The following is a 23649-nucleotide window of genomic DNA, read 5'->3' as shown; positions in this document are numbered from 1 at the left end:
ACCAATACAGGAAAGTCACCAGGAGGTGATTTCAGCTCATAAAAGGGAGGACTCTGTGATTATGGGAAGTGTTTGGTAACTGAATACAGGCCTGTGAGAGAGTGAGTTCCTGTCCTGGAGATGGGTAAGCAGAGGAGGGTCACGACCAGGTACAGGAGGGAGAGTCAGTCAGCTGGGAGCCTGGATCCTGCAAGGATGTTTCTAAGCAGCAAGCTTTGGGCACCAGGGGTGGTGGTGTTTTCACACACACAGGGCTGCCCAGGGAGGAGGGGCAGGGAAAGAGGAGGTGGGGGCTTGGCCACAGCTCTGGACGGAGCAACAGAAGAGCAGACAGCCATTCAGATACAGCCACATGGGTTTCGGGCTCTTATAAACCCAGGCAGCGAAGGTGCCAGGTCCCGCTTTGTAGTGCCAGCTGATAGTTTCCTGTTTCAGTCGGTGTTGGCAGGGCTCTGGGCCTGAGCCTGCCAGAACCTACACTCAGCTGTTTGCTGCAGCCACTCAGAAAGGAGGGGTCTGGCCTCCCTCTCAGGTGCGTCTTATCCCAGCTGCTGACTCTCCATCTGGTGGTCCAGGGTGGGATGGGGTTCCTGATCGGAGGGTCTCCGTGGGAAAGGGCCCCTGGACTGTAAGCCAAAAGACCTGGTGTCTGCCCCGCTGTGGGGCTCAGGATGTTAAGGCTCCCTTAACCTCTCTGAGCCATACTGTCTTCATTGATCAGTGGGTGTAATAACGTCTGCCTGTCTTTCCAGTAGGATTGTTGAGGTCAGACTGAAGTAATAGGTATGAAAGTGGTTTTGAGAGGGACAAAAAATGCAAAACAGATACCAGTGGTGTTAGCCAAAGCCTTGGACGTTGACACATCCGGGGTTACCTCTGGAATGATAGGAAGCTGAAAGGCCAATGGCTTCAAACTTCTTTTCTTCAATATCTCCTAAAAGAATTTTGAGAAACTATATTCTCTTTCACATTTTTGCGTTGACATCTAACGTTTTCATCCAAAGTTTGAGTAATTACAAAGGATATAATTTCTGACGTGTTGTATTGTTTTTTTAAAATGTGGCATTTTGGAAGTAAAACTGTGAACCACTCTTTTAAGTGTATCCAAGGGAATCCAAACCCCACCGCTTTTGATATCCACCATCATCCTTTTAAAAAACATATGAACAGGCTCATCTTTAACAGTCAGAAGTTTTACATCTTTCCTTTTTCTCCTTGAACTCATATTTACAGCCTGCTTCCCTCACAGGGTTTTATCCTAATGTAATATATTTTTTATGCTTGAGAGTCTTTTATTGATCACTGTTTCACACTCATCTCCCACAAGATGTATGTAAATTGAAATAGAAATTTCTAAAAAATACATTGGAATCATAAAGCTGTACATTTTAAAACGTTTGTTTTTCCTGATGGAGTTGCTATTAGCATACAATTTGTCAAAAACAAATTTAGATAAATAGCAAACATAAAAGTAAAAAATTATTGAAAATGCACCTCTTAATGAAATGGATGAGCCTTTATTTCTTCTTCAATTGGCTCATGTTTCTGTGAATTAATATTTCTTATTGTTGAGTGAGACAAGATTCAGCATTCGTTTAATTCCTTTTTTTCCATTTTCTTTTTTTTAAAATATATTTATTTAATTTATTTATTTTTGGCTGCATTGGGTCTTCATTGCTGCACGCGGGCTTTCTCTAGTTGCAGTGAGCAGGGGCTACTCTTCGTTGTGGTGTGCGGGCTTCCCATTGCAGTGGCTTCTCTTGTTGCGGAGCATGGGCTCTAGGCGCATGGGCTTCAGTAGTTGTGGCACGCAGGCTCAATAGTTGTGGCTCACGGGCTCTAGAGTGCAGGCTCAGTAGTTGTGGCGCACGGGCTTAGTTGCTCCACAGCATGTGGGATCTTCCCGGACCAGGGCTCGAACCCGTGTCCCCTGCATTGGCAGGCGGATCCTTAACCACTGTGCCAGCAGGGAAGCCCTCCATTTTCTTAAGTGTAAGTGCTTAGAAGGCTTGATCACATAAATAAGGAGCCAGGGGTGGAGGCAGTCTTGTTTTATCAGTGTCACTCAATTCTTTGAACACCTTCCAGTTTGTATGCCAAAAATCACACAGGGGTCTATCGTCAGATGTTATTTTCAGTGGTCTCTTCGCTGACAACTCCATTAGATTCTTCTTCAATTTTGTTGAAAGCAAAGAATTAGAAATCACCCAATTTACAGAAGAAATTATTCCCAGTCATCAGATCCACCCACTTTCTAAGTCCAACACAGCATCTCTTTGCCTGGAGCCTTGAGATGTTCATCCCCCTTGGACAGCACCATGGTGGGATTAGGGATGGGTAAAAGAACCATTGTGTTTGTCGTGTGGAGAAGGGTGACGGTGAGGAGAACCAGCTGAGTGGGGCCTCCCTGCCCTCCATGTTCTCTGGCCCATTGGTTTTAGGAAGAAATGCGTTGGGAATTGATTCTCTTAAAATTCCCTGTGCTCATACATCCCCAGGGGATTTGTACTCTACTTGGAAGACCGTGGTCCCGAGGACATTTGGTCTGAGTCCCAGCCCCAGAGAGCCTCAGGAAACCTACTTGTCCACGACTTACCTCTCCAGGCCCCCTGTCCCCCAGCAGGCCGTGCGTGGGCCAGCTCTGCTGCTTCTTAGGACCAAGGGGGCAGGGTGCTCCTGAGCATGTGATCTATGAATAGCGGCTCCCGAGACTCTCTGAGCTAAATACAGGAGTGCCTGTTGTAAGGAGCCATCTGTCTGTCCCCCCACCTTGTGTTTTTCTTCTCTCCTTCACCTGCTCTGGATTTCTGCCTTGTTGCATTTTGTGTATCCTGAAAGGTGGTGGAGCTGATCTGGAGCTCTCTGGGTGCCAGTGATTGAGTTCAGGCATGCTGCCTACATTCCTCTTCTACCTCCCTCTTCCCACACTTCTCCCTCCAGTGGCTTCAGGAACTCCACCCACCTGCTCTCACCTGGCCTCACTTGGTCTGTCCAGTGCTCTTGGGAAGAGAGCTTAAGCCAGGCTCTCTGCCAGGTGGTTACAGAAAATGCTAGACAGTTGCTCTTCATCAGTGCCTGTGGATTCTTGTTATGTCATTAGTGACAACGGGATGGGGGAGAGGAAAAGGCTTGTGCCTGTGTGCTGACGTGTCCGGCCAGGCATCCCAGGCAGTCGCTCCCAAGGCTCTTGATAGGGCGCTCTGGGGGTCCTGTGGTGGTACCAGACCTGGTAGGGGGGTTCTGCTGCCCTGCAGTGTTAGGGGGAGCCCCATGACTGAAGGGGGTTCCTTGGCATCTGGAGGTAACCTGGCATGGTGGCAGTAGGATGGCTCTGGATCCCTGAAGGGCAGCTTTGAGCCCAATTCCTCACTAGCCACTATCTGAGTGGCCCCAGCCCTGGACCACCTGGCCCCTAAAACTTTCAAGTTCATGGCTGAAGTGGCCGTTGAGTTGTCTCAACCACATGAGGACTGGGAAGATGGAGGATGGAAATGAGACCTGGGTGCACTCGGTAACTGGTAGCCGTTAGCAGGCGCCTTCTCTTCTTGGCATCCTCCCGGGGGCTGACTGTGTGGTAGTCCCACACATGGGCCCGGGAGCAGGACAGATCTGGTGACCTCTGGCCCGATGTGTTCCCCCTCATCTGAAAAATGGGGATAATAATCACCTTCCTGTGTGGATTTGTGAAGATGAACTGAGCCGATGCGTGAGAAGCCCCTGAGTCCAGAGCCCGCTCCCACTAGCTGGCTGCGTGGAATGGGCAAGTTGCTGCTTCCGCACCGCGCAGTGGGGTGCAGTGGGGTGCAGTGGGGTCAGAGGCCAGCCTGTGCAGAGACGTTGGAGAGGCGCAAGTGAAATGAGTTGCAGCGCCTGCACTTAGTAGGCCGAGAGAGATGGAGACAAAGGACAGGAGGGTAGCGGGGGAAGGCGGTGGAGTGAAGAAGCGGGCGGGGCAGGGAGTCAGGCAGTGGGGAGGGGGACCTTCTGAGTGGAGAGTCTCCGTCCGTGAGGGCCCTCCAGCGCCCACTGCACCAACCTGGGGTACACGGTGGCCGTGGGCCAGGGGGACACAAGGCCACAGCACACGTGGGGTACATCCTCCCTGGAGGGTCATTTGCTGGAAGGATTACGGGGAGAAATGTTAGGTTATAACCACGTGATGGGTAACTTTATGTTACATCCATGTTGTGAATCAGGACAGAGGAAACACAAAACTGCAGGGGAATCTGGGCCTGTGGCTGCTGTTCTCCCATACCCCAGCTTCCCTTGGGGAAGTGTGGCTGCCTCTTAGCCAGCACAAGCTCTTCAATGAAAAAGTAGACAGCGTGATCTTGTCCAACCCTTTTGTGTGTGGAAGGGGAGACTGAGGCACTGAGAGGTCAGGAGACTGGCCAGCCCCAGACTCAGAGCCCTCCTCACTGGGCCCCGTCTTTAAGGGCTCTTTCTGATTTCTTACTAGTTCAGATGGAAAAGCGCTGGAAGGCAGCCCTCACGGTGAATCTGTGCGAAGGCCGTATTCAGGGCCCAAGCGTTGAGATATGCATCTCGTACATGATGGCTGAGGGGCAGGAGGACCCGACCGGGGGCCAGCATGAGGGCGGGGGCGTGGCTGAGTGCAGCCGTCAGCTGCAGACCCCTGAGTATACAGGGCCTGCTAGCCTCTGCAGGGACACAGGGAGCCACCTGTTCCACCCATCACTGCCACCGGTCAGCAAATCTGAGCCTGCCCGGGACCCTGGAAGACGTGCTGCTGGAGGGATGGTAGAGCACGTGGGAATGTGGAAGTCAGGAATGTCGGGACCATTTCCGCAGCACTTGCTGTGGGCTGCAGCTCTGAAACAAGCCAAGGGGAGAAAGGAGTTCCGTGGCCAAATTTGTTGGGAGACCTGGGATTAACAGTCCGCTGGGTTCCTTTACTGCAGGACCTCTCCCAGCGGGCGCAGCTCCCGTGCATGGTGCCTCCCCAGATGGGCCGCGCCTCCCCCTTGCTTGATCACAGGCTCCTCTCCCTGGGACGCGTTCAGGAAGTTGGGTCCCAGAGCACTTTGGGGAAAGCTGACAGTAACAGCAGCTCTCCTTTACCGAGTGCTTGCTTTGTACTGGGAGCTGTGCTTCGTGGCCACAGTATTACTGCTCATATTATTGCTCTCCCCGCCCCCGCCAATGAGGTGGGTCGCATTTTACTGTGTCCATTTTATAGAGAGGAAGCCTGAGGTGTGGGTGTTTCCATGACTTGTCCAGGGCCCCAGGCTTGTGTGTGGTGAGCCGGGATTGGAACCCAGGCTTGCTGACACCGCTGCACTGTGGGGCTGCCACTCTGTTGCACTCTCCCCATGCACCAGCCTCCCTGCCCATCCAGCCCCTTCTGCAGACAAGAGCACCTGCAGCCTGGGGTCTTAGGGTGAGTGGGGGGCAGGCAGGGCCTTGAACTCAGGTGTCCCTCCTGCCAACACACACTGCTCTGTCCTGAGACTCCGTGCCAAGCAAGGGGTCTGCTCTGCCCTGGAGCCAGGAGAGGGCCCGAAGCTGGCGAACTGTGCCCCTGTGATTCTGTGAATGAGTTGAGGCCTGTGAGCAAAGGCTGCATGTACCCTTGGCTGTCTGTGGATTGAGGGAGAAGCCAGTGGGACTGGCCTGCTTATAAACAGTGTCAACTGGGTGGGTGAGTCGGGGACATCGCAGCCTGCAGGCTCTGTCCATCAGCCTACACTTACTGTATGGTTTGAGGAAAGACCTTGGGTACGGAGGGCAGTTGGAGAAACTGAGGCCCAGGTCTAGTGGCAGAGAGGGGTAGAGCTGGGGCTTCGAGACCTCAGCCAGAAGTGCGTCAAGTCTAAACAAGTCTTCCCCATCACAGGCTGTGGCCTCGGTCCTTTGGGGAGAGACTCCCCCTTCCCTGGGCTGCCTGCCCCTCCACCTCCCCCCGTCTTTCCCTTCTCCTGCTCAAGGCCCCTGACTGCGGCCCCTTGCTATAGCCGTGTCAGGGTCCCGCACTGTGCCCACCAGGTCCTGCACTTGGCCGTCGTAGCACAGCCACTCTGCACGTCCTCTTGCCTGGTGGCCTGTCTGCTTCCCATCAGACGGAGGGCAGCGATCGCGTCTTGCTTACGGTTGGGGCCTCGGTGCCGGGCATGGGAAGACGCTCAATAAATTCCTGATCGGTTGAAGGAGAATTAGCAGAAACCGTTGAAGTGTGTGTTGGAGGCATAGGGAGGGAGTCCAGGTCTTTATTACTCAGTGACAGATGAGTAGAACAGCAGGACGCCGTGAATTTACTGAGCCCCCCGCTGTGTGCCAGTGACGGGACTAAAGACAGGGAAATATACACTCTGATCTTTGCCCTCCGTGTGTTTATATTTTTCCCAGTAAGACAAGGGTAACACGTATAAAACCACTGAATAACAGGCTGCTAAATTCCATGCTGGTTTGGATGACAGCGTTCCCTTGAGTGACCCACAGTAGCAAAGTGGCACTGCCACCTGGGGGCCCGCTGACTCACAGGTTGTAGCTCATTCATCCTGATCTTGGTCATGAGATGCAGGTATCATAGTCCTGTTTTACAGGTGAGGAAGCTGAGGCTCGGACCGGAAAAGGAATGTTCCTGCGATCAAACAGCTAGCGGGTAGCAGAGCTGAGCTCACGGTCAGGCTCCGAGCCCAGTGCTCTTCTGACTTAACCTGATACTTGGAATTCACACCCAGTAGCCAGGCCTCTGGCCCGAGGTCGGAGACCGCAGGCAGTGGGAGTTGATGATGCTCCCACTCACCGACTGTCCGCGCTCGTGGTAGGAATACCACTCATGCTTCCTTCAGTCTTCACATAGATGCTCTTATGTTATCCACAATTTTCCGATAAGGAGACTGAGGCCCGGCCAGTAAATGGTTTAGCTGAGACTCCATCCCAGGGTTGTCTGACTTCAAACCAGTGGTTCCCACGCCTGGTTGCTGGGCATCAGAATCCTCTGTGGACGTTTTGGGAAAAGGCAGATTCCTAGACCCCTGGCCCTAGCCATTCTGGTACTGTTAGCCTGGAGTGGGGTCAGGGACTCTGTGTGTGTGCAAGCTCCCAGGTCGTTCTGTTAGGGATGGGGCCTGGGCCCAGGTGGTGACAGGCCTGTGTGAGGGATGGGCAGGGCCTCTAACTCCTGGGGCCCCTGCCAGGCTGGGCCTGATGGGCTCTGCTTACCTCCCTGCCATGGGCGGGCCCTGCCTTTGACTTATCTGAAACGCCTGCTGGGAACTCAGCCATTTCAGTCTACCTGCCCCTGGGAGAAGGGCCTGGCAGAGGGCTGGAGTCAGACATTCATACCATGTTGATCTCTGCACATCTGAGGGATCAAGACGGCACCTCAACAGACAAGAGAGGCCCTCTCCTTGTCAGACACATCTGTGGTAGAGCTGGGCACTTCCTGATGGGGCGTGGGGCGAACTCTGTGAGGTAGGTACTTTTAGCCCCATTTTGCAGATGAGCAGACTGAGCCTTAGTGTGTTTAAGGAAATTACGAAGGTCATGCTGCTGGTAAGTGGCAGAAACCAGATATATGGTTTAAAGCCTGTCCTCTTAACCTCTGTCCATGCTGGCAGGGAGAACAGTAGCTAGAAATTATTCTGTTGCATCTAAGTGATGATTTCCTTACATGGATGCAATTTATTCCTTATCCTGAAATTCTTTTACATTCATCTCCTTTTTCCTTTCAAGGAATAACTGTGAGTTACCTAAGAAGTTACCCTCTCTCTCTTAGATTTGGAAGCTGAGGCCCAGAGGCGGGAAGTGACTCCCAAGGTCACTCAGAAAATAGAGACAAAAACGTGAAATAGACCCCAGCCTCCTGGCCTCCAGCTCAGTGCTGGCTTTGCTGGTCCTTGCTGCCTCTTTGCTCGTGGGAGACACGACAGCCCATTGGCACAGAGTTAGCATTACCTGGAGGCATCACCAGGGGTCCTGGGGCCTCGTGGTTGCACACATTGGATGCTGGCTGACCAGTCCTTTCCTTTCCTGTTTTCTAGGGTCCTACGAGTGTGGAATCTGTGGCAAGAAGTACAAATATTACAACTGTTTCCAGACCCACGTACGGGCACACCGAGGTGAGTGGCATGTCCCTGGGGCAGAGCTGAGGGGCCGCACCTCCCCATCCTCTGCCTGTTTTTCCACCTGGGCCCCTCCAGGGTGACCCCAGAGGCCCTCAGAGCTCTTTCTGCAGTAGGAGTGGGCCCCAAAGAGGAGAGGAGAGGCCTCCTTAACTTGGGAGAACACCCAGGGATGGGGGTGGGGTGGGGTGCAGCAGGATATGCCACCAGTGCCCCCTGTCTGCCCCGCACAGGCCCGCTTCCTCCCATGGTGCTTCCGTGCTGTTCATTGTCAGCGGTCCTTGCAGGGAAGGTGCTCGTGTGTCATCTCATGTGCTGCTCATGACAGCCCAGGGAGTGGGGCGGGGCGCTGTCTCCATTCTGAAGATGAGGATGCTGAAGCTATGGGGACAGGAGGGGATGGTGCCTGCCCCTCCCTGAGTCTGACCCTGCACCGGCTCAGGGCCCGACAGACAGCAGAGAACACGGGGAAGGCTTTGTGCCGGCATCTTGAGTGGGAAGAGAGCGTCCCTGGGCACGCGGTAGCGGCTTCTCCTGGCCTCCGCCTGCCCGGCTTCTCTCTCTTTTGGTGCTGGCCGTTCCATTGGTCCACTCTGCTCACCTCCTTCTCTCTCTCTCACACAGACACAGAAGCCACCTCAGGGGAGGGAGCCTCCCAAGGCAGTGAGTATTTTTCCCTCCTCTTGGACTGTGTGGGCTGAGAGGGCCGGGGGTGGGAGGAGGAGGGAGAGCCAGGGCCGGGGGTGATGCTCTCAACCCATCCCCCCAACCCCAGGCGGCTTCTGGGAGGCCTGTTGCTGTGATGCAGGCTTTGGCTTTGGACACAGCACCTCAGAGCAGCCTTTCCCAAAGTGTGCTCCGTGGCATAGGCATGCTGGGGGAAGTTAACAGGCATTCTGTCAGTAAAGGGTTCTCTGGCCAGATAACCTGGGGAAACCTTGAGTTCTGCTAAGTTGAACATGTTTCTTGGCCGTAGACTTTTCAGGGCCCTTCACTGGCAAAATATGCACATGTATCCCCAAGAGGGGTCCAGGGTATACACCATTTCCTCTGTTCTTTTGACTCCCACTCATGGGTCGGGGGCTCCGTAGCTGATGTTTGGGAAATGCTACTTCAGAGAGTCATCCACCCATGGGCACGAACCCTGGGGTGCATGCGGTATCCCACCACTTGGCACGTACAGGGCCTCGGCATCTGGGGATACTGTTCTGCTTGGCTACTTGCAGGCCCTGCTTGCCTTCCCTGCAGATCTAAACCCACAGGGCTGGTAGGCAGCCAGCACAACAAACCTGAGCTCCGGAACCCAGCAGTTCCCCTCCCAGGTGCATGTGTGCGCACAGCCACCCAAAGATGTGAATTAGGGTGTTCTTAGCACTGTTCGTAACAGCTTCAAACTGGAAGCCACTCAAGTGCCCAGCGCTAGTTGAATAGATAAGCGAGTCATGGTGTGTCCCACAAAGGACTACAGCACAGCAGCGAGAGGGAAAGGCTGACAGCTATACACAGCAACGTGGGTTACCCACAAACAGAACGTTAGCAAAAGGAGCCCAGCACAAAGAGTGTGTCCCCTAAGATCTGTGTATAGAAAGTACAAGAACAGGGGAAACTAATTGGCGCTGGAAGAAGTCAGAGTCGTGGTTACCCTTGGGAAGCGGTTTCTGGGTTCTGTGATTTGAGTTGGGCACTGGTTACAGGTGTTTTCGGTTTTCAAAAATGTAACGAGCTGAACGTTTAGGATTTGTACATTTTTCTCCATCAGTGGTCAGCATATTTTTTGATAGGGGACCAGATAGAAAATATTTTAGACTCTGCAGGCTAGGTTATCTCCATCACAGCTTCTCAGCTCTGCCATGGAGCACGAACACAGCCAGAGACGGTATGGAAATGGATTCCTTATCAAAACAGACAGTGGGCAGGCCATAGTTTGGCCACCCCTGTTCTGCATGTTTGGTATACCACCATGAAAAGTTTTTTAAAATAATAAATAAACATGAACCACCCCCTGCCACCCCCCTTAAAAATCCAAAACCGAGTAGTTTGAGGAGGCAAGGCCTTAGTTGCAATTGGGTCCTAACAGCATTTCTTCTAAGGCACTTTCGCATCCATTCTCTCTTTGGATTCTTACACCATGTGAAAGGCCTGCAGGGCCGAGGCTACCGCTCCGTTTTCTGGAGAATCTGAGCCTCAGGTTGGCCAGGCACCTGCCCGAAGGTCCTCGGCAGGAGGAATTCAGGGTCCTATGCCTCCTCCCCAAGCCCCACCCTGCCCCTGCCTGGCCCCGGGCTCCTTCTCCCTCAATAGCTCCCTTCTCTTCCGGCTCCTATCGCCTGCTGTGGTCAGCCGCACAGTTAAGGAACTTCCCTATTTATCTTTCCTTCTTTGGCTATTCTGGGCCCCTGGCCTCTCCAGCAGCCCCTCAATGATCCGTTATGCTCCGTCTGGCTTCCGCTGTTCCCGGACTTTCACTGGTCGTGGAGGACTTCGTGCCTGGGGGTATTTTTAGTCCTTCCTCTCTGCGGACTTGACTCCCCATGGCCAGTGTGCTCTGCTTGACTCTCCCTCCTGCCCCCCCGCCCTGCCCTGGGCCAGCAGTGCCTGCTCAGAAAGCCTGGCCTTCTCACACCCCAGCCTCGCGACAAGACCTGGCCGTGGAGTCCTGTAGAGAATGTCAAGTCCAGCCTTGACCTTTTTGCAGATGAGGATACTGAGTTCCAGAGAGAAGTCGTGCAGCTTGTTAGGGGTGGAGGTGGGCCTAGAAAGCAAGTCTCACACCTTCTAGTCCAGGAATCTTTCATTTATTTGTTAGAAAAATAGTACAGTCATACATAGAGGCGTATACCCAGTTACCCATCTCTCAACTACGCACATAAAAGATTAACTCCGCATCGAGCTCTCTTGCCTTTGTTTAACAATAATATTAGGTGACATTTACCAAGTATTTATTGTATGTTAGGTGTTGTGCTCATTTATTCTTTATCACAATTCTGGGAGATGAAGGAGCATATCAGTCCTGTTTTACAGTTGAGAAAATCGAGGTGCAGAGAGTTTAGGGCATGTGCCCGACATTAATGGCACCTGTAGGTGGTGGGGTTGAGTTTGAACTTGGGCAGCCTGACTCCAGAGCCTGCCTCCCCAGAGATTCCTGGAGTCCCTGAGCTCTCTTGAGGCTCTGAAGATGTGGTTTCACTGACCAAAAAATCATTTTGCCTTTCTTCCTTTGGGGATAACTGCCTTGTCCTAATTCGCTCCTGCCTTAGGGGGGCCCGGGCATGTGGCCCTGTCCACACTGAGGAGACATAGATCAGGGTGTGGCGTGGGAGTCGACAGAGCAGGGTGGGGCACTTCTCAGTGGCAGAAAGCTGGGCGTTCACCTTTTATTGGAGGTGGCAGAGGTACGTGGCCCAGCTGGTAGGAGAGGCAGCGTGAGCAGAGATGAGACACATGGGACGGGCAACTGCGGGGCGACCAGCGCTGACCAGTATGGGAGAGGACTCACGGGGCAGGACCCCATCTGGGACCAGCAGACCCCAGTTGGGCTTGACTTCTCCATCTCTGTTCCCCGGGTGTCCAGCTCTGAGAAGGATTACGGTCCAGATGGGACATGATGGGGTAGGTTGTTGCCTGTGTTGGGTTGCTGGCCATGGGGAAGGATCGAAGCCTGTGCCAGGCTGGGAATCCTGGAACTGCCAGCCTGGGAGAGACCCCGGGAATCAGCTCATCTACCACCACCACCCCTCCCCAAAATAAGGGGGGAATGGGGATGCTGAATCCCGAGGTGGGGTTGTCACTTGCTGGCAGTCTGGGTGAGCCAGGCCGGGACCAGGACTCTCCTCCCCACGTCCCATCACCTCTACCCCGCCACTCCGTGGTGGGTCGGGGCAGGGGCATGGAGATGGGAGGGCCTGGTAGGATGGCGGATGCCTGAACCCTGCCTGGTCCCCACACCCTCAGAATGTCTGTGTGTACCTCGCCCGGAGACCAGGTCGTCTCTGTGGCCCTGCATAGGCCAGGCACGTCCAGAGACTGTAGGTGCCATGGAAGAGGTGGAGGCAGAGGCGGGGAGCTGGCTAATGCCATCTGTGTCCCTGAGTTCGGCTAAGCAGGGGCCAGAAACCCTCCCACGGAATCGCCTGGCGCTGCAACCTTGGGATGGGGCAGTCACATCAGATCCTGTGTTTGGGCGCTGAGGAGCAAAAGACGGGCCAAGAGGCTGGTACCCCAGCCCAGGAATGGAGAGTGATTCATCTGGACAGAGAAGGACCATGTGCCCTGACTCAGCTGTGGCTTAGAGTTAAGTGAGTAGCTGGATCCTAGCTATTCCCTGCCCGACTCTACAGCCTTGAGCAAGCCACCCAGCCTCCCTGTGCTGGCATCCTCGGGAAGCTGGGGTGGACGGGCTATCCCTAGATCAGCCCAGGGAGCACACACACAAGGTCTTTGCTAGTCCAAACGTTGGAGGGGCTGCCGATGTGGCAAAGGCACTGTCCTGTACGAGTCCAGCCTCAGACTTCGGAGAGGCCTTGGGGATCATCCAAACACAGGCCCTGTCATTGTTTATTGCTGTGTCACACACTTCCCTGAAACTTAACTGACCTGTAAAGCGACAGGCATTGATCACGTTACTGTTCCTGTGGTCAGAATCTGAGTGTGGCTTCACCTGGTCCTCTGGCTCTGGGTCTCTCACGAGGCTGCAGTCAAGGCCAGGGCTGTGGTCTCATCTCACAGCTCAGCCGGGGAAGGGACTGCCTCTGTACGTACTCCCATGGTTGTTAGCAGGATCCATCCTTCCCAAGCGGGTGGGCTGAGGGCCTCAGTTCCCCACTGGCTGTTCACCAGAGGCTGCCAAGTGGGTCTCTATGTGAGGCAGCCTGCAACAGGGCAGCTAGCAAGAGCGAGATGGTATGAGCAAGGCCAAAGTCATAGTCTTCTTCTGACATCACTTAACTCTAAGCCATGGCTGAGTCAGGGCACATGGTCCTTCTCTGTCTGGCTGAATCATTCTCCACTCCTGGGCTGGGGTACCAGCCTCCTGGCCCTCTTTTGCTTCTCACCTTATTGCATTGTCTCTGTTAGAAGCAAGTCAGCGGGTCCAGCCGAGACATTGCACAGGACGGGAACGCCAGTAGCCAGGGTCATTCAGAACCGTCCATGATGGGCCTCACCCTGGCCCCCCTTGCTGTGGGGCTTGCAGCAGGTCCCTTCTGCTCCTCAGCAGACTCAAGTGTTAAATGGGTTATTGCCTCCTCCCTCGATTGCAAGGCCGAATGGAGGGAATGCTGGGGAAGCTCCTGGCCTGGCCCCTAACAGTACAGCCAACACCCAGGAAGCTGTAGCTGCAGTGACTGTTATTCTCACATGACGAAGGAAGTCATGAACCGGGCCCTTAGGGGCTCAGCTCTCATTGGGTAGGATTGGGAGTGCCTTTGAAAATCACTTCAAGGCTCCCTGGTCTCCTTGTGTAGAGGACTCCTCACACCCCAGGAACTGTTCTCCATGGAGTCACCAGTTGGGCCCAGTCTGGCCCACACCACCTCCCCCAGCCCCAGGTGACTGAAGCCCTGGTAACCACGTGTCTTTCCATCCCCCGCAGACAACTTCAGGTACACGTGTGACATCTGCGGGAAGAAGTACAAATACTACAGCTGTTTCCAGGAGCACCGAGACCTGCACGCAGTGGATGGTGAGTCAGGCCCCTCACTCCTCAGGAGCAGAGTCCCATAAAGAGACCCCCCTCCAGGGCTGCTTATGGGGCCCAGGGCCCACCCACATCTTCCCCTCCCTCTTCCTACCCAGGGAAGGTCGGGCAGCAGGCAGACCACGAGTGGAGTGACGAACCTCCGAGGATTCTGGGCTAGAGAAAGTCCCCATCATATTCCATATGTATTTCTGATGAGGGAAGCCCAAGTGAAATTGCCATTTTTGTAGGTCAGAATCAGTCGAATATCAGCAATTTTATACCGATTTATTTTATGATTTCATGTTGAGTATTCACATGCTCTGGTGAAATTAAACCAATTTTTTAAAATCAATGATGATATTTTAGCATCTTAGATTATAGAGTTAGAAATTAGAATGATAAATTTAGGTAATTTATTTTTGGAATCTTAAGAATCCTAGAAATAGGGTCTTTGACTGGAAAAGACTCTGGAGGGTTCCCTCTCCAGCCCCACACCCCAAGCCCGTGTCAGGCTGTGACAGCCAGGCCTCACCACCTGTCGCCTCTGGTCCCTCCTTCCTCTCACCTCCTTTTTCTTTACCACCCCACCCCATCTCTTCCTTTTTTTCTCCTGCTCTGGTCCTTTGAGCGTCTGGCGGTGATCCAGAAACAGGCCAGCCAGAAAGCGTCTTCCTGCCCAGGGGTGGGCCCTCGCCTGTGGGGAGGATGAGGAATGGAAGGATGTGCCCTCCTGTGGCCCTTGGTTTCCTGGGCAGCCACAGTGGCTGAGGCAGCTATCCTGGGCCCCAGAGGCAAGCTTGCTGGGGCAGAGGCTGGGAGCATTGGGCAGAGGCAGCTATGGGCAGGGACTAACAGGGCTCCTGTTTGCTTCTTTCCTTCTGCGGCTGCCGCCTCCCGCCCGGGCGCAGTGTTTAGTGTGGAAGGGGCCCCTGAGAATCGGGCAGGTAAGTCCTTGGTGGCTGCCCACCTCCTTGTCCCAACCTGGGCTCTGAGACCTGGTTACCGGGCACTAAGGGCCGTGTGTTCTCCCACAGACCCCTTCGACCAAGGTGTCGTGGCCACTGACGAGGTGAAGGAGGAGCCCCCGGAACCATTCCAGAAAATCGGGCCAAGTATGCAGGCCTCTCTCTGGGGCCGGGGCTGGGTGGGGAGACAGGTGGGGGTGGCTGAGGGCGGCAGGGCGAGTCCCACCACTGGAAGGGGGCAACGTTGCTAATCCTGCAGCAACAGCTCTGGCCGGCGAGGTACTGGCCTCCTTGTACCTCACTTTGCCCACCTGTCAAATGGGTCAGTCACTCTTAGGACTTGCTTTTGAGAAGCAGCAGGACAGCACAGGGTCCAGGTCAGGGCAGTGAAGGTAGCACAGGCTTGGTGCCCAGTGTTAGCCGTCCTGAGCCTTGGCTCCTCACCTGTGGAGTAAGGGTGACACTTCCCCGCAGGTTTGTTGGGGGATTAAATGAGATCATGGATATAAATCACCTATTAATTAGCACAGTGCCTGGTACATAGTAGGTGCTCGGAAAATACTGTCGTTACTGTTGTCAGAAGGGGTTTATCCACAAATGAAGCTCCCGGGGGAGCTACATGCAGATGCTCTGTCCTTACCCCAGTAAACCCCTGAGAGCAGGAGCCATGCACTTGACCTGCCTATTTGCAACGCACTGGTATTGAGTATTGTGGGAACACAGCAGTGAGCAAGACAGATGTGGCCCTGCCTTGGGTAGCTCACACAGGGTGGGGGCAGTAGGTCAGTAAGCAGGTAGTTACAACATAGAAGCCCAGGGAGCAGTGGGGCTGGGAGGCAACTGACCAGCCTTGGGAATCCATGAGGCTTCCGCATGGGGATGAGGGTGGGGATGAGCCCCTGTATCCCACATGAAGGCAGGAGAGCTGCACTTGTTCCAGGAACTGAAAGGCAAATCGATTCTGAGTTCAGGTCTTAGAGAGCCTTGAAAACCAGAAGAAGGCAGTTAGATTTCATCCTGAGGGGAATGAGCCAGAGTTTACTCAGTGGAGAAGGGACTTGATCAGATTTGTGTTGTAGGAAGACATTTTGGCTGCTGCAGGGAGTGTGGATTTGGGTCGGGGTGGAGGTTAGTTCTCGCAAGTGAGACTGGTCCAGCCCTTCAGGAATTTGCATGCTTGCTTCTTCCTCTCTATTTTTCCATGCCTCTCTTACTACCCAGCAAGAAGAGACCTTTATTGGCTCTGCCTGTTGCAATAAGGATTAAGGCAGCTTGTGAAAATATACACACAAACATAGATTGAATGGATGAAGAAGTTTAGGGAAGGAGAGTCAAGGGAGCTGGGACAGTGAAGCCAGAGACAAGCCTCAGAGGGCGGGACTTGGTCCCGGCCCTTGGAAGGCATTGGATGGGCCCCTGAGTGTTCTTCCTCCTTCCTCGTAGGAGATGATTCTCTCCTTTTCTTTACCTCTTAAGGCACTCAGGAAACTGGAGATGTGATAATGTCTGTAAATATGGTGTAAAAATAACGTTATGTCTGTATGATAGCACTTGTCATATGCAATGGTAAACATTCAATAAACAGTAACATTAAAATAATCTTGAAGTGGGGACTTCCCTGGTGGTGCAGTGGTTAAGGCTTCGCCTTCCAGTGCAGGGGGTGTGGGTTCGATCCCTGGTCAGGGAACTAAGATCTCATATGCCTCAGGCCCAGAAAACCAAAACATAAAACTGAAGCAATACTGTAACAAATTCAATAAAGACTTTAAAAATTGTCCACATCAAAAAAAAAATCTTTAAAACAAAAAAATAATCTTGAAGTGAAGAAAATGATGAAATCCTTTAACAGTAAAACTGCCAGAAGTTAGACTGTGGGAGAACCCAGATGTGAATCAGACATGTTCCATGATGGACGTTCATAGACCAGTGCAGGACAGGGAGATTGGGATCTGTGAAACTCCCCCCTTCCCGCTTCAGTGCTGTCTGCCAGCAGCCCCAGCGTAGCACCACCCCTTCCATCTGTAGCATCATAATTATCAAAATAGAATACAGACAACATAGGCTATAGAATCAGACAAGCCCAGGTTTGAATGCTGATATCACCAATTTACTAGCTACTTACCCCCACTGAGTGTCCTTTGATTCTTGTATAAATTGGGAATAAGAACATCTATCTGTTCTTCAGGGCTGTTGGAAGATGCCTGTGTCAAGTGTCTAGCGCAGCACCCGGCTCGTATTTAGGGCTTAACAAATGAGTGATGTTGCTGAGAGATAGTCAAGAGCGAGAGCTTTAGAGCCATCCCAAAGATGAACCCCAGCTCTATACTTAATGCCTGTGTGACGTCCTGCAAGTTTTATAATCTCTCTAATCACAGTAATGACAGTAAAACTCACCTCTCAGGTTTGTCATGGAGATTAGATGAGATTATATTTGTAAAAGGATTAGTATAGTCCTTGACATTTACATGGAAAGCATTAAACAAGTGGTACGTATTAATTATCCAGAAAGGTACAGAGCAAGATGAAACTTGTTCTCTATATCAGTAACTACGTCTGACAGCCAGCCAGTGCTAGGACCCAGGAGGAATTATCACAAATTATATGGAGTAGGGAATTGCATTGAGAAAACTGACTGAGTTCGGCTCCCAGCTTGACGCCATGGAACTGAGATGTCTATAAAGAGTATGAGGCTGTTTCTTGTTACCACTCAGCAGCTGCCTTGTGAGATCAGAATCCTGCTTCTTGGGCTTCTGCCACTTTTTGTAAGCTGGCCAGTGCCACAGAACCCTGATAGTGATGAGGCACAGAATAAGGGGAGCCAGTAGGGGTGCACTGTGGAGGGACTAGTCCCCACAAGTAGAGCTCCATAGGTCAGGGGAAGAGGAGAAACAGTGGCAGCAGGGCATGCTGGGAAGTATGCCTTTCACATCCATGTCAGCTGAGCAAATTGGAGAATTAAGTCCTCAAGGAGGAGGAAGCCAGAGCCAGGACAGAGCAGAGGAATCCTGCTAGAAGGAGGGAGTTGGTCTAAGAGGCCCTGTGTGTCAACTTGCTCTGCGGGTGCAGGTCTGAGAATTACTTCCATGGTAATGGTCTACCATGATAATGGGGGGATGATTGAGGACAATTCATTCAAGTCTATTGAAACAGTGTAAATCTGGATTTATTTATAGGTTACTTGAGTTTTATACCTGGATAAGGAAGAGTGACTTGAAAGGTAAAAAAAAAAAAAAATAAGAAAATAAAACTTGGGAACTATGAAAATTCCACATGACAAGAAAGGAATTTAAGAGACTTAGAGGAAGAGTATACCTCTGAAAATGATCTACCACAGCGTCTAGAAGGAAATGCTGTTTGGCAACCACAGTCAAGTATGAGAAAATATGACCTGTCTTAGTCCACTCAGGCTGCCATAACAAAGTACCATAGACTGGGTGACTTAAATAACAAATTTATTTTCTCACAGTTCTGGAGGCTGAAGTCAAAATCAGGGTGCCAGTATGATTGAGTTCTGGTCCAGTGACCCTCTTTCTGGCCGTACTCTCACATGGTGAGAAGAAAAAGAGAGCAGACTCTCTGGTGCCTCTTGTTATAAGGGCACTAATCCCATCATGAGGGACCCCACCCCCATCCTCATGACTTCATCTAACCTAATTACATCCCAAAGGCCCCATCTCCAAATAGCATTGCATTGGGAGACAGGACATCATCATCTGAATTTGGGGGGGGAAACAATTCAGTCCATAGCATGACCTCTCTAAAAAAGGAAGCTGTATGGTGAAAAAGCAACAAGATAAGATGAAAAGACAAAGAGGAGTGAGATGAGAAGAATTGGAGAGAAGCAGAAAATACAAGAGCAGATTTAAAACCTACATTGTAGATAGTAAAGAGCAGAGTTGATCTGCAGAAATGGAATTAATAATGTGAAGGACAAACTTGAACAGATGAACTTAATAAGCAGAAAACATGATAAATATGGAGAATGGGGAAACTGTTCCAGATAATTGGTGGGACGGAAGCAATACTCCAAAGATACAATAGAAGAAAAAATTGCTCAGCTAAAGGAAAACCTATATGTCAGATAGAATTAATAGAAAAAGACCCATAACTAAATAGATATTAGTGGCTTTTTAAACTTTAAATATAAGGGGGAAAACTATACAGGTACCTGGAAATAAAAAAGCAAGTTACTTACAAATGATTTCAAGGTGGACTTGCATCAGACTTCCCTGCAATACTAAATGCTGAATGATCATGGAATAAGTTCTGAAGGGAAAAAGGTGTAATCTAAGAATTTTATATCTAGACAAATTGTGATTTATGTGTAAAAAAAAAAAAGCAAGGGATCAAAAACATGCTATTTCTCCTATATACCCAACTTCAAAAAATTACTTGAAGATGTACTCCAATGAGCTGAGTGGTTGAACACATTTAAGGGCTCAATTATGAGGCATTAATTCATAGTAAAAGAGGACTTGTGAATACTGAAGCCAGGTAAACTAGAAGTAAGTTTAAGTTTAAAATGTTGCAAATCTGATTATAAAATTGAATGCAAAAAAGAGATCATTCTAAAATATTAAAAATGAATGTTAAAAACCAGGAAGGAAGGAATAGGTGAAGGATACAATAAAGTAGGTTAAATCAGTCCTGCTTATAGTGTGGTCCCCAGACCAGCAGCATAAGCATCTCCTAAAAGCTTATTAAAAATGTAAATTCTCAGGCCCCACACCAGACCTGTGGAATCAGAATCTCCACGGTGGGGCTCAGGTGTCTGTGTTGTAACAGTCTTTCTAGATGATTCTTATTTAGGCTAAAGTTTGAGAGGCACTGAGTTAAACTACCTTTCTCAATGGTAATAGATATGAAAATATCATTTCGTGCTTGACTATAAAAATGAGAGAAATGTATCTTATATACTGTCTAGAACAATGGAAAATATTGGAAAATGCTGGAATATTGGAGAATAATGGAGAGGCAAAGAAGAGAGTTCATACATCAAACAACTGAAAACTAAGGGAATAAACCAGAAAGGGTATAGGATGAAAAGAAAAGAATCATAAGACATGTAAAACCAAGTCAGTAATAGCAATAAAAGCAAATGGCATAATTTCCTTTATTAGAAGACAAAGATTCTCAGGTTAACTTAAAAGAATCCAATTATGAATGGTTTATTAGAGACATACTTAGTTAATTCCTTGTCTTTTACTCTTCTCTTTCCTAAGGGAGTAGGAGCTCTTTCCTACTCCCTTAACTAAATTGAATTCCCTATTAAGATTTTCATAGCGGGGCTTCCCTGGTGGCGCAGTGGTTGAGAATCTGCCTGCTAATGCAGGGGACACGGGTTCGAGCCCTGGGCTGGGAGGATCCCTCATGCCGCGGAGCAACTAGGCCCGTGAGGCACAACTACTGAGCCTGCGCGTCTGGAGCCTGTGCCCCACAACAAGAGAGGCCGCGATAGTGAGAGGCCCACGCACTGCGATGAAGAGTGACCCCTGCTTGCCACAACTAGAGAAAGCCCTCGCACAGAAACGAAGATCCAACACAGCAAAAATAAATAAATAAATAAATAAACTCCTACCCCCAACATTTAAAAAAAAAAAAAAAGATTTTCATAGCACCATGTCTCCTTAAGACTACCCACTGTGGTTGCAGTTTGAGATTTGTTTGTGTGATAATTTGATTTTTCTTTCTCCTTTTCCAGACTGTAAGTTCCTTGAAGGCAGGGACCATTGCTCAACATTTTGTGCCAGCATTTAGCACAGTACCTGTTTGATGAATGCAAGTACAAGAAAATTTAGGGAAATGACTTTAGGCACATGTGAACAAGTAGAAGGATCTAACAAAGTAATTATCAAGAACTAATAATATTAATACCAGAAGAACTAATAAAACAGTGTAATTAAAAGTTAGAGTGGGGCTTCCCTGGTGGCACAGTGGTTGAGAGTCCGCCTGCCGATGCAGGGGACACGGGTTCATGCCCCCGTCCGGGAAGATCCTGCATGCCACGGAGCGGCTGGGCCCACGAGCCATGGCCGCTGAGCCTGTGCGTCCGGAGCCTGTGCTCCACAACGGGAGAGGCCACAACAGTGAGAGGCCCGCGTACCACACACACACACAAAAAGTTAGAGTGGTGGTTCTTAACTTTCTAACACTTTAGGATTTTCTTCAGGACCTGTTAAAACACAGTTTGCTGGATCCCATCCTTAGGATTTTTGTTTCAGAATGTCTCAAATAAGTCCTGAGAATTTGCATTTCTAACAGGTTCCCAGGCGATGCTTATTGCCACTAGCCCAGGGACCACGCTTTGAGAACTGCTGTGTTAGAAAATAGTGTAATGTTAACAAAGGATATGGTTCAAAGTGGAGGTTTTGATCTCATGAGCCTGTGTCTGCATCAAACAATATTATATCTAAATATACAAAATAAATTCAGAAGCACAATGAATTGGAAGGATTGATCACAACATTTAGTCTTTGACAGAGCAAGGAGAGAAATAAAGGTTATATAGAGTTTGAATAATACAATTAATACAGTTGATCTAACAACTTCAGAACCTACAAAGAGCAATAATATATCTTTACCAGTGGTCCTGAATCGGTTAACAAAAATTATTTAGCTACCAAAATTTTTAAAGCTTCTATATTGGGAGAAAAGAGCATAAACAGACTAAGAAACCAATTGAGAAAAGATACTTGTAACATGTCGAATGAAATGTTGATGCCCTTAATCTATAGAGTTCTTAGCGATTTTAAAAAGGTAAACATGCCTATAGAAACATTGACTGTAAGCACAAATAGGAAAGTCACAAAAGAAAAACTAGTTCATTCATCCTCAAAAATAGCTTCCTTAGAACTCAAAGAAATGGAAAATAAAACCAGCAGTACAATGTATTTCTCCTTATCAGGCACAGTAAGAAGATGATAGTACTTAATGCTGGCTACAGTATATGGAAACAGTCATTTTGAGATCTTTCTGATGGGGGCGAAAATTGGCCCAACCTTTCAGTAAGTAGTTGGTGCTGTGTTGATCAAAAGCCTTAAAAATGCAGACCCTTAATTTATCCTGAGGAAATATGTGCAAAGATTATGAACAATAATCTTTATTTTGCAGTGGTGTGCAAAAATAATGAGCAGATGTGCAAAAATTTCTACGAGGGTATGGATCACAGCTTTTTTTATAAGGGAAAAATTTTGAAACAATCTCAATGTCCTCTGGTTTAGGAGACTGGCTCAGCAAATTCCAAAGTCCAGTGGGAACCAGGCAGCCAATAAATGCAGTAGAGATCGATGTTTATTGATTTGAGCAAGATGTCTACAAAATATTGTTGATTGAATGCACCAGGTTACAAAGAGCATATAGATCAGGGCCGGCTAATTCAAGGCCCGTAGAAGCTAGACGGCTGAAGTCAGTGAGAGATGAGATGGGAGTGCAGGGTGGGGTCTGGGGCAAGTGGCCAGGTGAATGCTCCACCCCATGGGGTAGCTGCTACTCTTTTTTGGGGATTATAGATGATTGAAATTTCTCTTATATTTAAAATTTTGTATTTGTATTTATCAGTATTTTATAATTTTCCCCCAGTGAACAATATTACATCAGAAATTTTTAAGAAGAAAGAAGTTAGGCAGTGCCAAAAGAGAGGTAAAGATGAAGTCCGGTGGGACCCAAGAGGAAGACGTGACCCCTTCTGCCAGGGGGTGGGGGGTGTTTGGGGGCAGGGAAGGCCCTGGAGACAAGGTGACCCACATGTGGCCATTGCAGAGGGCAAGGCTTGAAAAGGGGCTGATAAAGAGGTTGGCACTGGAGGTCAACTCAGGACACCACACATTTCCTGAGCACCGGGGCCTGGGGGTGGAGCGATGGAGGAGGACAGCGTGTGCCAGGTACTGTTCTAAGCATGTGACATACAAATTTAATCCTCACAGCAATCCTATAAGGTGGTCCTATCATTGCCCCATTTTACAGATAGGAAAACTGAGGCACGGAGAGGTTATTAGATTTGCCTAAAGTCACACAGCTTGAAATAGAGGAGCTGGGATTTGAACCCTGGCGGTCTGACTCAAGGGAGCTCCTGATTCTAGTTGGTGGTCCCAGAATGAGGAGGGGTTTGTGGGGAAGGAGCAAGCTGTTACTTCTGGATGGGAACAGGCACCCATTCCCACACTCTTCTCTCCTTGGACAGAAACCGGCAATTATACCTGTGAATTCTGCGGAAAGCAGTACAAGTACTACACACCCTACCAGGAGCACGTGGCCTTACACGCCCCCATCAGTGAGTACCTTCTCTGGTTGGGGGAAGGGTGGGCCAGCCATAGACTGAGGCTCTGGAGTTTTGCCAGGGGAGGGTGAAAGCAAAGGTGAACTTGTTCTGGGTCAGCCTCTAGGTGTCCAGGTCTGACCTGGGGCCACCTGACTGCAGGAGCTGGGAAAAACCCCACCCTTAAGCCAGGAAAGCCTGAGTCCTCCCCCGATGGTCTCAGAGACCTGGGCCTATGTGGATTTTGGGTTAGGAAGGGTGGGCATCATTCACCCATGTCCTTCAGCAGCCTTGTCCTCACCTCTTCCAAGCACCTCCAAATCATGTGGTCCCTGAGTCCCCACCCCCAAAGGCAGTACCGTGTAATGCAGCTTCAGTCTGAACCAGTGCAGGGCCTAACCCAGGCTAGAGGATGGTCAGTTAGACAAGACAGCTTTGCCCTTGGAGGTAGAAAGGGTAAGAAGTCAGAAGGAGTGCCAAGCCAGCCTCAGAAGCCCCGGGTATTAGTCCCAGTGGAGTCACAGGCATGTGTGTGGCCTTGGGCAGGCCCCCAATCTCTCCCTCCTCCCCTGGCCTGGGAGGGAAAGGGTTCTAAGGATCCTTCCCACAGGGACATCCTGGCCTTCCATTCTCCCAATGCAGCTGATTTCCCAGCTTCCCGTTTGG

At 50.3% G+C, this 23649-nt stretch overlaps 1 protein-coding gene across 10 annotated transcripts in view; it reads left to right on the top strand.

Moving 5' to 3' along the window:
* The window catches only part of ZNF618 (zinc finger protein 618), a 188945-nt gene that overhangs the window by 124546 nt on the left and 40750 nt on the right, over window positions 1–23649 (top strand). For 6 of the 10 annotated variants that reach the window (XM_082622939.1, XM_082622947.1, XM_082622946.1 and 3 more), the window contains exons 4-10: window positions 8007–8084; window positions 8712–8750; window positions 13678–13767; window positions 14673–14708; window positions 14799–14876; window positions 22308–22367; window positions 22909–22998. In XM_082622939.1, coding sequence (XP_082479065.1) covers window positions 8007–8084; window positions 8712–8750; window positions 13678–13767; window positions 14673–14708; window positions 14799–14876; window positions 22308–22367; window positions 22909–22998 — 471 coding nt within the window. The remainder of the gene's footprint in view (window positions 1–8006; window positions 8085–8711; window positions 8751–13677; window positions 13768–14672; window positions 14709–14798; window positions 14877–22307; window positions 22368–22908; window positions 22999–23649) is intronic. The other 4 variants (XM_082622945.1, XM_082622944.1, XM_082622943.1 and 1 more) reach the window with 2 other exon arrangements.

Source organism: Mesoplodon mirus (assembly GCF_964341445.2).
Source record: "Mesoplodon mirus genome assembly, chromosome: 1".
NCBI classification, from domain to species: domain Eukaryota; kingdom Metazoa; phylum Chordata; class Mammalia; order Artiodactyla; family Ziphiidae; genus Mesoplodon; species Mesoplodon mirus.
Note: the sequence above shows the minus strand (reverse complement) of the source record. Positions and strands in the feature narration are given on the sequence as shown.